The sequence below is a fragment of the Pseudochaenichthys georgianus genome, chromosome 22, assembly GCF_902827115.2.
Source record: "Pseudochaenichthys georgianus chromosome 22, fPseGeo1.2, whole genome shotgun sequence".
NCBI lineage: Eukaryota > Metazoa > Chordata > Actinopteri > Perciformes > Channichthyidae > Pseudochaenichthys > Pseudochaenichthys georgianus.
The window spans coordinates 27,688,344-27,704,421 of record NC_047524.1 but is presented as its reverse complement, the minus strand read 5'-3'; the positions used below and the strand labels follow the sequence as shown (position 1 = coordinate 27,704,421).

General features: G+C 38.4%; 1 protein-coding gene across 1 annotated transcript in view; it reads left to right on the top strand.

Annotated features, from left to right (window-relative positions):
• Positions 1 to 16,078, top strand: part of lrfn5a (leucine rich repeat and fibronectin type III domain containing 5a) — a 235,376-nt gene that overhangs the window by 187,950 nt on the left and 31,348 nt on the right. Inside the window, exon 3 of the mRNA XM_034110917.1 lies at positions 13,311 to 13,534. Coding sequence (XP_033966808.1) covers positions 13,338 to 13,534 — 197 coding nt within the window. The 5' untranslated portion in view covers positions 13,311 to 13,337. The remainder of the gene's footprint in view (positions 1 to 13,310; positions 13,535 to 16,078) is intronic.

Here is a 16,078-nt window from a genome sequence, read left to right as displayed (position 1 = left end):
GCCAGTGGGTCGGTGGGTAATGTACATGCAACATGTGTCTGCAATAATACATATGCAATCAAACAATCCTTTAATCTACTATAACATTAAGGTCTATATTATCGTTCTCTTTCGCATGCTATATTTCATATTAGGTGATTGAGTACAACACATGAAATGACTGAGCTATGCATTACATTAATGTCATATTACTATTATCTCCTTTAGCCTGCAGTCATATGACAAATAAGAACCTGTCTGTATTGGTATACATCATAACTGTGCCTTGAGAAAAGCACATTATAGAGTACATGTTTTCAGTTATGTAATTTTCCTGTCACTCATCTTTCAGCTCTGTGGTTGAACAGCGTGTTGCAGTAAACAGCGTCGCTCCTCTCGACAAGAGCCCGGCACTCTGAGGCTGTTGGAGAACCCTTCAACATTTCAAGTGTTTGCCTAACTCTGACATGACTAATGTTTTTTAACAACATAATGAACTACGTGACACTCTCAACCAAAGAGCCCCTGCAGACCGCTGGATGACACTTTAGGATGGCAGTGTAGCTTCTAAAGCCACGTCATGTGCTGAAGATGGGGGCTACGAGCTCTTAGCTGAACAATATGGCTCGCCCCGGTCAGGCAGGAAAGGGTACTTTTCAGCTCTTAGTTGTAAAAACTGTTCGGACATTATTGTGCTCCTTTGTCACCTTGTTGACGCCCAAACATCCAAAGTTCCTCTACGGGAGCTAAGATCTTTTAAACTATTGTATGCTCAGACTTGGTTTAGCTGTATACCTATTCAAAGCTACATTATGTTTATACTTAGTGAAGTATTGAAACAAAAAACATGTGTTTTTCTCATGGCTGTACCATATCGTCAAATTGAACTACTCTAGCTGTTTTAGAAATGACTTTTACACATTCCTGCAACATTCAGCATGAGACATGTTGTATATTTGGACACTCAACTACATCTACAGTTCATTTTGTATGGGTTTGAAGCAATAGCGGTGCACCAGAGTGACTATATCATGACTTGAGCCACCATTGGGTTGATGCCCAATTCCTGTTTACAACACTAGGCATCATGGAGCTGGTGTTGTGTCATTGAGCATTTGATTAGCTTATGTGCAATTGCAATGGATTAAGATAAACCATAACTTGAACAGGGATAAATCAAAGCTGCATGCTAAGTTGGATTTAATTGGTAAGTCATAAAGAGGCCAAGGTGCAGCTGTAACGCTGTCAAACTTGATGTAGAATCAACTTAGGTGGGTGTGGGTTAAGATGAGCCACCCACCCCCTCTATCTAGGGAACTGTTGTTATTGACCATACATTCAGGAATCTCCCATCAGTTATTGTTGGCTGAGGGGTACATTGAGCCGGTGGTTCAACTTAACCTCCCATGAGGCACTGAAGTTTCATTAATTCTCTGTAGTATAACAATTTAGTTTTACACAACTGATTTGTTTTTTAAGTTTTGAACATAGTTGAAACAAAAAACATGACTGTACCAAACAACTGGAAAGAGAAGGGTTTAGCAGGGAGGGTGTGCAAGAGATCACATGATCCAGTTCAGTATAATGATACAGTTAGCTAAATGCAGAATATTGATCAAATGAATTATATTATTTTAGGTCTAGATTGGTTCAATCATTTTAAGGCAAACGTATGCCCAGAAGGAGTTCTTTGACAATCCGGCTAAAGTGATCAACAGATGAGAGAATAACAGCATTTAATAACATGAATAACTATCTCTGACTTGCTTATATAAATCAGTACAGTACTTTTACAACAGACTGCTACATGTGTTTACCTACCAGCTTCATTTACAAGGATATCTATGCAGAGCTGTTTAGTTCAACTGCAATTGCTATTTTTTCATAAGACTGGAGGTATTGTTCGCTATAAGACAAATGTCCCTTTGGATTAATGTGCATTCAGTGTGGAAAAAGCTGATCAGCAGCAACAAAAGTCTACAGAAATATTCAATCATAGCTTCGAAAGTGTTTGAATGTATAAATACTTCCAAGTCGTTCTGCCGGTTACCCCCATGAGATTTGAATGAAGCCAAAGATCAGTTTCGGTACATGGAGCCGTGTGGAGAATCCATTGGAGCTGTCCTGAAGCCAGTTGTTCATCAGTGAGCGACCGGGGGTGAAACGGGGCTCATGGAGGCCCTTTAGGGACCTGGCGTCAGTGGGGAAGGCTTTCAAAAGAAAGAAGATAGAGTGGGCTGCACACTTGTGTGAAACTGAATCGCATTTAACACAACACTACAAACAGAGCTTAATTTTCCGTGTTACCCATAATCCCCTTGGTTAATTTTGGTCGTAGCGGTTGCACGGTTAGCAACCATGGGTTTAAGCAACTGGTTAACACTATGGACATGCGTTACGCAATGCCATCTCGGCATCATTTCACCAGATCTGCACTGCCTGCCCTATACGACAAATGCCGTGGGGAAGTTGAAAAAGATGTGGCTTCAGCTGAATGCTTTGCATTTGAATTATACTTAAAGTTCAGGGTAATCAACTGTTAAAAAGATACTGTTCAAATTATTAAGTTCAATAAATGGATGTTTTCAAAGTCAATGAATAATCGTATTGAAAGGTAGGGTATGTACGTTTGAGAAACCAGCTCGAGCGCGCTAGAATTTGAAAATACACGACCGGAAAAAATCGACCCCTTCCTTACAGAGCCCCTCCCCCAACACACGAATGTGCACATGACCAATGAGGGCACGAGGTAAGTTTGCGCACAGATGGAAAGCTGACAGGCAGGTAGGCCATCCAGTTATTTTAGCTGGAACGGCTCAGATGATTGGTCGTGCTTTTTACAGTACTACGGCTTCCACAGATGACATTTTTTTATGAATTTTTTGTCAAAGCACTTCAGATATTCATTGCTATCGGGATGTTAAGAGCATTCCATGGAATATAACAAAAAGTGTATCTCGAGCCGGTTTCTCAAACTTACATACCCTACCTTTAATAATTGTGATATCAATATTGACCAAAATAATCGTGATTATGATTTTTGCTATAATCGAGCAGCCCTAACAGATGCATGAAAAAGACTGGAATTAAGGTATAAAGAGAATTTAAATAGAAAAACTAACATAATATCAAACTTAGAAATACATATACATAAAATGTCTAGTGTGAATTTTACGACACTACCGAAATCTATCTTAGTTTCTAAATAATCTAAATAAGTAAACATTAGAATATACAGTATTTCAGTTGTCATAGTTGAATGACTTTAACAATGACTTTATTTAATCAATGAAAGCATTTTACCAGCTTTTCTTTGTTAGTGAATGACCAAATTAGCTACATGTTTTTGACATTATTTACCAAAACAAAAGGGAAGGTATTTATTTAATATGGAACAGTGTTATCTTCCATTTCCTTGTTATTTATTTTCATTTGAATCCCAGAAAAGTTAATCACTTCAACATACTTCAGTCAGCATGATGGGAAGTTGCGTTATTTTTCGCACATTCAGAGAACAAATCGGGTTTCCGTTACGGATCGGGTAGTCGTGACACCCCCTGCTCAATGAAATTCCTTCTCCCCCTTTTCCTTTCACGGCTTATTTTAATTAGCTCGCTCTCTGATCTCTGTCTCTTTTCCCCCTCTCCTTTGCATTTCCTCTGTCTCCCTCACTCATTCGCTCTCATTACAGTATTTCTCGGAGTAATGAATGAGCTGATATCTGTTTGGTGTCACGAGGGTCATGAGCTTTCTGTCTCCCTCTTTTTCTCTCAGCGTATTAGTCATCCGACGCTCTATTTATCCGCCGCTCTGTCTTCCTGCTCTTCTTTCTCTGCACTCAAATAGAGAAGAAGAAGAAAAAACAAAGGTTGTATGATCTCCGACGTTGCCACGGATCTCGGTTCAGTAATTACAGAGAGATGAATGAGATACCGCACAACAAGACTAGAGAAAGGTTAACGTTATATGAATAAGCAGCATTTATATAAACCTGCAGTAGGGTTATTTACCACAGACTTGATTCATCCAGCTAGAGAAAAGGTGTCCGTTACAGAAATAGAGACTGAATTGATCTCCAAACACTTCTCTGTAATTGTCCTGCTCCAGTAGCAGTCAATGTAAAGTGTATTGTTGCTGGTATGCAGTTTCAGGGCCAATCAAGAACAAGAATGCTGTTATTCTATATGTTCTTCTTCTCATCCATATCATAGATCTCAATTACTTGGGCTTCATAGCAGTCATGTCTCCACTAAAGACCCCCTATTATGGTGTTTGGGGGTTTTCCCTTTCCTGAGTGTTCTATAGGTTTGTGTGCATGTCAAAGGTCTGCAAAGGATACAATCCCTGTTTTCCAGGCAGAGGGGGTTTCTCTCCCCCACTGCCTGAAATGCCTCCATTGGACTCCTTTGTTTACTTCAGTTACATAATGACATCACTGTGTAACACTTCTGCTTCTATTGGTTAGCGGCCCAACACAGTGTGCCTGTGTTAACATTCAGGTAAATGTGTTACGAATTTGTGTTTGTTATTTGTTGTGCATGACTGGAAGCCAATAGCGATATGATAATGGAGGGCATTACTGACACACCCCTAGGCGGTTGACCAATCACAACATAGGTGGCGAGCTAACCAATCAGAGCAGACTGGGCTCTGGTTTCAGACAGAAGGTGACAAGAGGTGCTAAAATAAAGACCTTATTGAACATTAAAGCATGGAAACATGTCACAGTAGAGTCCCAAAATACAAATATGAACCTAAATAATAGGTAATATGTCCTCTTTAATACTCATTTGCACACACAACATTTGTTTTAATTGGTTGCTCTAGGATCCCATGCATGTCAGATGGATCTGTTAAATAGGAAAAGGCATCTATGTAGTCGAAAAATGGGTGCTGTTTACACTGGATATGAAACACCTTAAGTCTGACAGTTCTTTTTCAGGAAACACCTCCGGCAAACAGGAAACGGTTTGCTCTGCTGTTATTCATTCCAGTTGGGATGGCTAACAGCTCTGCAGGGTTAGCACTCACACAGTGTGTTTCTTAGTGAGGGGGAGTACAGCTCTCTGATCTGCTTTTGCATTACACTTATTCATCAATTCATTACGTGAACGGCCAACACACTCTCACTCCATAATCGTCCAGGAGCGACGTTTGGTCAGTGTCCTTGGCGTGCAGTTGTCCTTGTGCGCGCCTAGGCTCCTTCAGCTTCATAAAGGGACACAAATAGCTTTCAACTGATTGCAATGTATTCCCATCTGCGGTGGGATTTGACGCTCATGGAAGCACGGCATTCGTTTGTGTCAGCTGCCCTTAACCTCTTAAGCCCTGAGCCTGTTTTTCAGGTTTCAGGCTCAAACATGCCACTAACACAACAAAGACTATATCTTCACTTCTAAAAGGGGTAAATTAATAATATTTTCTCTCAAACCAAGGTTACATCTGTGAGTTGGATGTAGAAGTGTCAGAATCAATATAGATGTTTTTATTTTAAAGTAAATTCAGATGGAACACAGTAAAAACATGTAAATTCTAATGTCCGCCTAAAAAAAATACATTACTTATAGTGAAAACCACCCTTGAATGATGGGCTAGTAGACTAAAAGCTTTAGGAATCCAAACTATAACATATAATAAGTACCCTGTATCAAGATTGATGCAAAATAAGTGAGATTTGACCTTTTTAGAGAGGTTTAGAAAAATAAAGTCCAAGCGGACTCACCTCTGGGTAATTTGGGAACCATCAGTTCCATTTGAACTTTTTCACTGTAAAAATCATTTTATTACTTTGAATTATCACTATAGGTATTCATTCCATCCAAATACAACTGTTGTGAAAAAAATCAAATAAAACATAGGCCTACTCTGTTATCCTCTTACAGTGAGCCTCTGAATTAGCCCCTAGCGAAAAATGCTAACCTATTACTGCACCGAAAATCACTCCTAGCTCCCTTATTACTTATCCTAGCTGCACATCCAACACATTGTTTATGATCGTAAAGACACAGAATCTAACGGTGCCCACCTCAATACTGAAAGATACAAACTCGCGACGTTATCAACAACAACGTACATCAAAACAAGTGGCGCTAGCGCTAATGCGCTATGCTAACATGGCTCACCTACCTCTTTGTCTGGTCTAAACTGGTCTTCAATGGCATTAAAACGATAAAAACGATGATGTAGTTAATCCATAGGTTAATATCCAATGTGGCTGTGTCCCCTTTGAAATGTTCTGATAATCTATAAGCAATAAAACTGCAATTCCGTTATCTGCTGTCCGCTCTGTGCTCCATGCGCTCTGGGTCCTGCAATTCCTGCTTCCTTACGTAGTAAACAATAAGTAAAGTCTCCTGCGTAATGTACTTAAGCTCGGCTGGCATTCTTTATACTTTACGCAGGACCATATCTCTGGAACCCATTGGTCAATTTGGGTGATTTACACCTTTTTCTTAACCATTACATCCAATAGAATCGATGGGCAGTTCCCAAATCCACGTAAACATTACCATTGCGGACGTAATAGAGAAGCAAACGAAACATATCTGAAAGTACAAGCCTGGACGGCAAAACTTTATACCCAGTATATTGCCATAAATATGATGATGGATTATCAGTAAAAATGTCTACATGACACAAATACATTGGATTAACCTTGAGCGGCGTTTTTATTCCGTTGAACACAACTTTTGATCACAAATCAAAAAAGGTAAGACGTAATTATTGTAATATTTTTGAAACCGGATGTTGTTGTTTTTCTCTTTTCTGGCTGATAGCTCCAGGAATTTGAGGTCGTACAGTGATGACATTACATGTGTGGAATCTGTGGAGTCTCAGCTTTAAATCGTATATCTTGTTTGTGCAGTTAAGATAGTAATAAGGGCATTTCTACCGTGAGTTCTGTGTAAAAAAGCGTTAGCATTAGTTAGCATTTTTTCGCTCAATGTTAATTCAAAGGCTTGGTATTACTCTTGTGTTTTTTTTAGATAACAATTGTTATTATTGTCAGTTAGCGGAGTTTCTTACCTTTAAAAGGGTATGAAACATTAATAGTTTCATAAATGTTAAGAAGCCCTGAGACATAGTCTCGTAAAAAAACGGTGGGAGGGGTCCACTGGGGGGACCTTCGGGCTTAAGAGGTTAAAGGCAATGTGAGCGTCCATTCTCATTGGATAACGGAGAATTGTACATCCGGAAGTAAGTATTCCCCTTACTGTCAATTGATTTTACAGTGATATCTGCACTACTCATCGACTAAAAAACACCAGATTATCCTTGTTAATTACACAAAATGGATTGGTTTAAATTGTGTGCAATGCTTTTGTATTTTTCCCCTTCGATTCGGAGAAACAAATATTTTTTCGGAGTAAAGGATGGCAGAAGACACTACACTACCCAGAATCCCCAGCTATCGTTTGGACTACACCATGTGCTCTGTTTGACAAACCCTGTGATAGTCCTCAAGCTCTGTGATTGGAGAGTGTGCTCCGAGGGTTACGCCGAGCCTCGAACAGCACTTGAAATGGGATGGAACCACGGCAGACTGTCCAAAACTGGATTTGAACGGGTCCACCGCGTCCCCCACTCCCCCACCCCGTCCCCAGAACTACACATGCTGGCTATTCTGTTTCGCAACATATTCTCTATCTATGGCACGTCTCTACTGGGAGTTGTAGTTTTAAAAAGACGTTTTCGTATTTCCCATAATAAGAAGTTGCCAGTATTAAACTGTGTACATCCCTGGAGGTTTAGGGGATAGGAAACACTCAAATGTAAAACATATAATTAATAAATGGGTGACAATTGCTTGTGCCCATAATGGGCAGCATTAATATATATACACACATGCCAGCTAAGGTCAGAAGAGCTTTATTTAACAGCTGGTCTTAAGTTTGTGACCCCTGTTGTTAATTGATAACATTACATTACATTACATTAATGGATAAGCCTGAAACATGCACTTGTCAAGGTTCAGAGGCAAATGTTGCAGTAGCCATCAATCATAATAAGATATAGATAAGATATACTTTATTGATCCCAAGTTGGAACATTTGCGTTACATCAGCATGTGTAACAGTTGTAAATATGCAGTGGTGTTTATTTGTAAATCATTTAGTATAATCACACAAATTCTGTGTTGCATATTTAACAATTCTGTTTTGTTTATTTATTGATTGTTCAATACCTGACAAGGCCGGAGATTAAATATCTACATACATCTTATAAGAGTATAATACATTATGTATAATATCAGTTAAAATAAGTGCTTCAACATAGTTAACATTGCTGGAGGTATGCACAAATATTGATAGATGTCTTGTTATTGAGGAACCTGCGACCCAAGTTTTTCATTCAATGCATAACTACACCGTTTGTGAATATGATATGTCAATAAACCTTAGAAAATCTTGAAATCTTGAAAGGGATGTGCAAAATAGTCATTATATACAATCTTTAATTAACTATTAGTAGAGAGTAATGAATATACTTTATAGGGAACCTATTAATATCTAATAATAAACATAATGAAATTCAATAACATGCTTTAACCACTGGGTGTCCCTTTATATCAGCTGTGCACCTTTATGGTGTAAATACAGCCTATCTACCAATTGGATCAAATATAAAAGTCAGCCGAATTAGTGTTGATACTGCAAGGAGACGTATTGTGTGAAAATAAATGTAAGATGTTGTTTAATGGCTGATATATTTATGATCCACGTCACGTTTTCAGTTCCTCATGTTTGTTTAGAAGTCTTCTCATCAGGGCTCTATAAATACAGAACTACGGCAGATATGTAATATTTAATGCAGCCGAACCGTGTATTACAATGCCGTTATGTGATGACTTTCAAAGAGAAAAGCAAGCACACTCGGAATAAAGTATTATGTCATTTGATGTCATCAAATGACATCAAAACGTATTTTAATGGCCAAACTAACTTTAAAATAGGCATTTTCCACCGAGAATAAAACGAAGTTCGGCCATGTTTTTTTTTTCTGCAGGGAGAAATGTGAAGATCACGTGACATAGACGCCAGCCATTGGAATGAATGGTGAAAAAAAACGGGGTTTGTCAAACAGAGCACATGGTGTAGTCCAAACGATAGCTGGGGTTTCTGGGTAGTGTAGTGTCTTCTGCCATCCTTTACTCCGAAAAAATATTTGTTTCTCCGAATCGAAGGGGAAAAATACAAAAGCATTACACACAATTTAAACCAATCAATGTTGTGTAATTAACAAGAATAATCTGGTGTTTTTTAGTCGATGAGTAGTGCAGATATCACTGTAAAATCAATCGACAGTAAGGGGAATACTTACTTCCGGGTGTACAATTCTCCGTTATCCAATGAGAATGGACGCTCACATTGCCTTTAAGGGCAGCCGACACAAACGAATGCCGTGCTTCCATGAGCGTCAAATCTCGCCGCAGATGGGAATACATTGCAATCAGTTGAAAGCTATTTGCGTCCCTTTATGACGCTGAAGGAGCCTAGGAGCGTCACAACTGCACGCCACGGACACTGACCAAACGTCGCTCCTGGACGATTATGGAGTGAGAGTGTGTTGGAACGGCAGATAACATTAATTAGAAAGACCTGCTTTAAGTGGGGAGTTTCTTTTGCAAATATTATATGTCTTTCTGTCTTTAATCTTGTTTTTTGTAAGAACAAGTGTCCAAAAAAGCGTATGTATATTTATCTGAATGATAGCAAAGTGTCTAGTGTAATTACAAACACAGAACCATAATCCAACATGAATGCCTTATAAATTATAATGAATGGCTTATATATATATATATATACTAATGCTTTATAGATCCGTTTGAAGTCATTAATATGAAGAGCTGACCTTTATTCTTTCAATTTGTAAATTACACCAATGGGTGTCCCCCTTCTAATGTATTAAGTCCACAGTTCTAATTGCCACTGATTCATTAATACAGGCTTTGTTATTTTACCATAATTAAATTACATTTATAATACTGTATAACATTCAACCTAAAATGTCTAAAAATTACCAGACAGAGATGTTATATAATTTGTTAGGTTGTGTACTTGCATTATCCCAAATGTGTACAAGTTAAGGGTTAGGGCTGACATACATGTACTTAATAACGTCTGTCCGTCCTGGGAGAGGGATCCCTCCTCTGTTGCTCTCCCTGAGGTTTCTCCCATTTTTTCCCCTTAAACTGTGGGTTTTCTCTGGAGGTTTTTCCTTGTACGATGTGAGGGTCTAAGGATAGAGGGTGTCGTTTTTCTCATACTGATATTCTGAACAATCTGTGCTGTTGTATTTGCTGTAAAGTGTCTCTACTGTTTGTATTATATGTACAGCACTTTGGCTCGACCAAAACTCGTTTATAAATGTGCTATATAAATAAAACTTGATTTGATTGATTTGATTTGATAATATCCAGTATTAAGCACATATTTTGTGATCCTCTTTTAGATATTGGTTGTTTTTACCTCTATATAAAAAAGTGTGAGAAAAGGTTTACTGAGGTGAAACAGCTAGTGTGTGTGTGTGTGTGTGTGTGTGTGTGTGTGTGTGTGTGTGTGTGTGTGTGTGTGTGTGTGTGTGTGTGTGTGTGTGTGTGTGTGTGTGTGTGTGTGTGTGTGTGTGTGTGTGTGTGTGTGTGTGTGTGTGCCCATAGCAACACTGTTGAACAATAAATGACAATAATAATAAATATCCCCTCCAGTTTTGATTAGCGATGCCTAAAAGTTGGAGGTGATTCAACTCTCTGAGGCTCCGGGGTTCATCTAGTCATGTCTGATCATAACGATTTTACAACTTCATCAGAATCTGATTCACTCCAGTTGCCAATTTTAATATGTGTTCAGAAGTTAGTCAACGATGTGTGCAAATACTTAAAGTACAATGCATACTAACACAGTACATTGATAACGACTTGCAAATTGCAAGGTCATCCTTTTCCGTACTGCCCTTAACCTGGTTTTTTTTCACATTTAACAACCTATTAATGTGTCATACCCACTTAACGGGAAGAAACTCAGCTAACTGACGATACAAACCATTTCTAGCTAAAAAAAAACACACGGGTAATACCAAGTCTCTAAATTAGCAATAAGCGAAAAAAGATAACTCACGGTAGGAATATTGTATTACTTATCGGATCTGCACAAACAAGATATCAACTGAAAGCTGATATTCCACATATTCTAGAGATATATGTATCATCACTGTGCGACCAGAACTCAGCGAAGGCAAAACCAGACAACACACAACGTAGCTTTACAGAGCCAAAACGGCAAATATGTCTTACCTTTGCTGTTTTCTGATCAAAAGTTGTGTTCAATGGCATTGCAATGCATACAAGGTGTCAATCATCAAAATTGACAGAGGGGGGCCAGAGATATGGCAAATACACCCAAATTACCCCAGAAGAGGTTCAGCACAATCTTTTGCTAAATCTCTCTAAAAAGGTCAAATTGAACTTATTTTGCATCAATCTTGATACAGGGTACTTATTATATGTTATAGTTTGGATTCCTAAAGCTTTTAGTCTACTATCCCATCATTCAAGGGTGGTTTTCACATTGGACGGACACTATCATTTACATTGTTTTACTATGTTCAATCTGAATTTACTTTAGAAGTGAATATATAGTCATTTGTTCTGGGAATGTCATTTTCAAGCCTGAGACCTGAAAAACAGGTTTTTTTTAACAGGCTTAACAGGTTAATATCCTACCTTCATTGTTCACACTCAATTAAGATAATATAAGATAGGACTTTATTTATCCAGAGTTAAAGAGTTACAATAAACCCAGCAACATAATAATAGAAGTAACTTATAAATGATAATAATAAAACTGCACACTAGCAGTGCAGTAAAAAAATAAATAATTAAGCAACTATAAAAAAACATAGATGGTTCCGACTGCACCACTCCACGAACCTGTCCACCACTCTCCTGTACTCGGCTGCCTGATCTCTGCTGATACAGCCCACAATGGCAGAGTCATCTGAGAATGTCTGCAGATGGCAGGACTATGAGCAGTGTCTGAAGTCTGATGAGCACTGTGAACATGAAGGGAGAGAGGACCGTGCCCTGAGGAGCGCCTGTCTCAATATAGTGTCAGAGGTGGTGTTCTGCAGCCTCACGTACTGTGGCCGAGCTGTGAGGCAGTTTGTAATCCAGCTAGCAAGTGGAGCAACATGTATGTCCAGTAGTTTACTGCTACTCTCTGTAGCTCTCGGTATTCAGAATGGCAAACAGTTGTGTTAGTTTAAACTGAATTGTTTTGCATACTCAAGTTTTTTAAGAAACTATAGAACTTAAACCTTCAAGCAGTGATAGACGGGCTGTGGCGTATCCACGCATGTCCTGTTGACACAGCAGTGAATTGCCATGACCGCTGGAGACTGGCCACATGAGTGAACATAAGTTATTGCATGCAGTTTGATACGCTGAAATCTTAAGATGGTACTGACCAACTGTTAGGTCAATTTGATGATCTGTTGGAGGAGTTTGTTAAGGTACATCACCTGTGGAAAACTGCATACAATTCAAAATGGCCGAGTTCCTGTAGGGTCTACCGCCACGCTCTAAGAGACTATCTTTGCCGTCTCTATGTGATACATACTCCCACCAAATTTCGTAGATAGGGCACATTCACAAAGAAAAACAACTTTTGGTTAGTGTTTAGGCCCTAGAAAATGCAATTCCCTGCTCCGACTCTGTCAGTGCATGAGCCCTAATGATATGAAAATATACATATAATGTTGTGTCGAGTCTCTTTGTGCTTTTCAATATGTTTTGTGAAGTGTTGCAAAAAAATGTTTGTCATCAACACCATGTCAATAAGTAAGGGATAATGTGCAGCGACGCGGTCATTATGGGGAAAAGAACACCGACAGACTGATCAGGAGCCCGACGCGAAGCGGAGGGATCTAGATCGGCATGAAGGTGTTCTTTTCTTTTTTACTTCTGCGCTGTTTTTCATGTCCCAGTTCGAAAAGCAAACTGCATGCAGTTAAATCGACCGGACTTCTTTCTGAAGATGTGAGCGTCCTTGACAACGGTCAATAAGTCCTTGACAGCGGTCTGTCTGTTCGGTATTAACAACGTGTCACGTGTTCTGAATTGACCAATCAGAATCGAGTATTCAACTAAGCCATGTAATAAATGGGCTATAATTCAAACTTTTTTATGATGATTTTGGTGATGAAATAACATTGTTGCTCATCAAATTTAATTAAAATTAATAATGTCTTTTTATTCCCAGTATGACTTCTATGATGCTAAATAACTATTGAGTGAAAAAAAAACATCTCTATTTTTCTCTTGCTTTGTGTCTCAGGTGTCGTCATCAGGTGAGGTGGAAACCATGGAGAGGCTGTTGCTGTGTGTGATGCTGGCAGTTGCCATGGCAGTGCGGGCACAGATCTGCCCGAAGCGTTGCGTGTGTCAGATCCTGTCACCCAACCTGGCAACCCTCTGCGCCAAGAAAGGTCTTCTGTTCGTCCCGCCCAACATCGACAGGCACACGGTGGAGCTCCGGCTGGCCGACAACTTTATCACAACGTAAAAGTCCCATCACTGATAGCACCAAGAGAACTAGTACTTCAATGCTAATACTATATAGGTTGCTTTTGGTTTTTCTACCTTACAAGAACAACTCCCAGTACTAATGTTCTTGGAAACAGCTTCATTCATTTCAATGAGACCACAGGTTGGACATTGAGAGGGTTCCCAGGGTCATTTAGCAAAAAGGTTGAACATTGTCAAAATGTGTCGTGGCAAAATTCGTGCTGTTTATTGAACATTGGAGTCTTTAAGGATAAAAAAAATAATAATAATATGAAATATTGTTTTGTTAATGTGTGTGTGTGTCAAATCACACATTACATATCAAATGTAAATGTGTAATCCATCTTATTGTAAAACAATTTCCCTTAACGTGTGGCTAAAAACTGTCCAAAATGTTCTTCAAAACTTCACTAGGTAAAATCATTTTCCGATTTATATTTCAGTTGTGTTAGTGAATCTAGTTTTACTAGCAAATAGCCATTAGCTGGTAGCAACTATCAAGTAACAATATCCCTGTTTCCCTTTTTTTGTAGCAGGTGCTTGGTCTTCCCTTGTCACTTCTAGATCGTAGAAACTCATTTGAAAGAGTCTTTATTCTTTACTTTGAATGTAATTTCAATACTTTTTAAAGTTTTATTAGACAACCATCTACAATATTAGTCACAGAACACTCCGATGTGTTTTCTACTTTTCCTACTTGCTAGCCACATTCTGAAAGGGGAAGTGGAATTTCTTTATATATTTTATGGTAAATGGTTGAGAATACATATAATTGTAAAATTAGAAGGGAAATGTGTTAACAATTAGAAATGTAGTTTTATCCAAGGCTCTCACACTGAGATAAGCCTTCAAACTCATGGTTATATTACTCAAACCGGCTTTTAAAAAGGCAGTGCTATTTTTGGTCTGGCCACCTGCCAATGCTATGCTACCACTTGTAATTACCTCTAATGGGCCTAGTACTAGTTAATTGTATCATCCCAACTGTAAGGGATGCTACAGCTTCCTCTGCTATTGCCTTTCACCAAACCACAAAACTATTGAAAATAGTGAAAGCAGGAAAAGCTACCGTAGCTAATACTAGAATACTGGTACTATTATAACACCCACAAAGTTACTATTTAAAATAGTATACTTTTCTTGTGATTTACACCCACATAATTGAGTGATTAATATATTCTCAAAATCTGTTTGAATAATAATAATTTAAAGCTGAATTACAACTTTATTGACAAGTAATAACAACCTATATCTAATACCACAAGAACTAAATATACCAGTTCTTGGAAAGATAGGTTTAATTGTGTGAGAATTAAATATTTTTCTCCCAAGCTGGAAACAGAGACATTGCTCTCTGACGTCAGACGAGGAAGCCCTGAGCTGCTTTGGCGGAGATTAATACGTTGCTGGATTTTTGGACTGAGCGGCATCGCCCAGAGCGCTTTTTATGACGATGCAAGCACATTACCCACCAGCACTACAATGAAATAAAACTAATTTAGGTGTGAAAAAAGCACTTACCCTAGAGGAAGTCATAGTGGGATCATAGTCAATGGAGCAGCTCAAGGCTGTCTCCTGATGGCAGTGCAGTTTCAAGCCTCAGTTCTCTGGATTGTTGCCTTTGGAGAGAGTTGTTCACGCTCAAACATATTGAATTAACTGCACAGGATCAAAGGAGTACTATATGGGAATTTGGTTTTATATAATTTTTGGTTTTGAATATTAAAACAGTTTTCCTATAAAAGTCCTCTTACACAATATTCAAAGACAAAAATGATACACCACCTTTGTCTAGTCCAGGGGTCTGCAACCTTTTTGACCAAAAGAGCCATTTTGCTCCTTTTTCCAAAACAATGTTTTGTCTGGAGCCGCAAAACATATTTCATAGCTTGATAGCTTATAAAGTTGTATTTATTGTTATATCAGACAAAAACTACAGTTGTTTTTGCATTTATTAGGCTATTTATTACATTATATAAAACTGTTAACCTCTAATAAGAAACAAAGAACTCCTATAAGGAGAATTAAAAATTAGTGATGGGAATTCCGGCTCTTCTTGGTGAGCCGGATCATTTGGCTCGGCTCACCAAGAAGAGCCGGCTCGTTCGGCTCCCAAACGGCTCTTCACTTTACCACATATTATACCTTTTATAATTAAATCAAATGTAGCCCTGTTTTGACTAATGATTTATATGTGTACACATATATCACTTAAATGATTCAATACATCCTTTGTAATGAAGTATTCAAAAGTAAAAATGACATGTTTAATATAAATGATTTGCTGTGGCCAAATGTTTTCAATGCATTTACAGACCTGTGTAACTCTCTGATACCACCCAATGAATGCACTGACTTGCTTGTAGAACCACGCTACACAAAGCAGATAGCAACACCTATAAAAACTTAAGCATAGACATTTAAAAAAAGGGGCTACTTTTTTAAATTATATTTAGGGCCCTGACAAAACAGCAGGGCTCTATTTCAGTAACTATTAACTATAGAAAAAAAGACAGCAACAGCTGACATCAAATATTT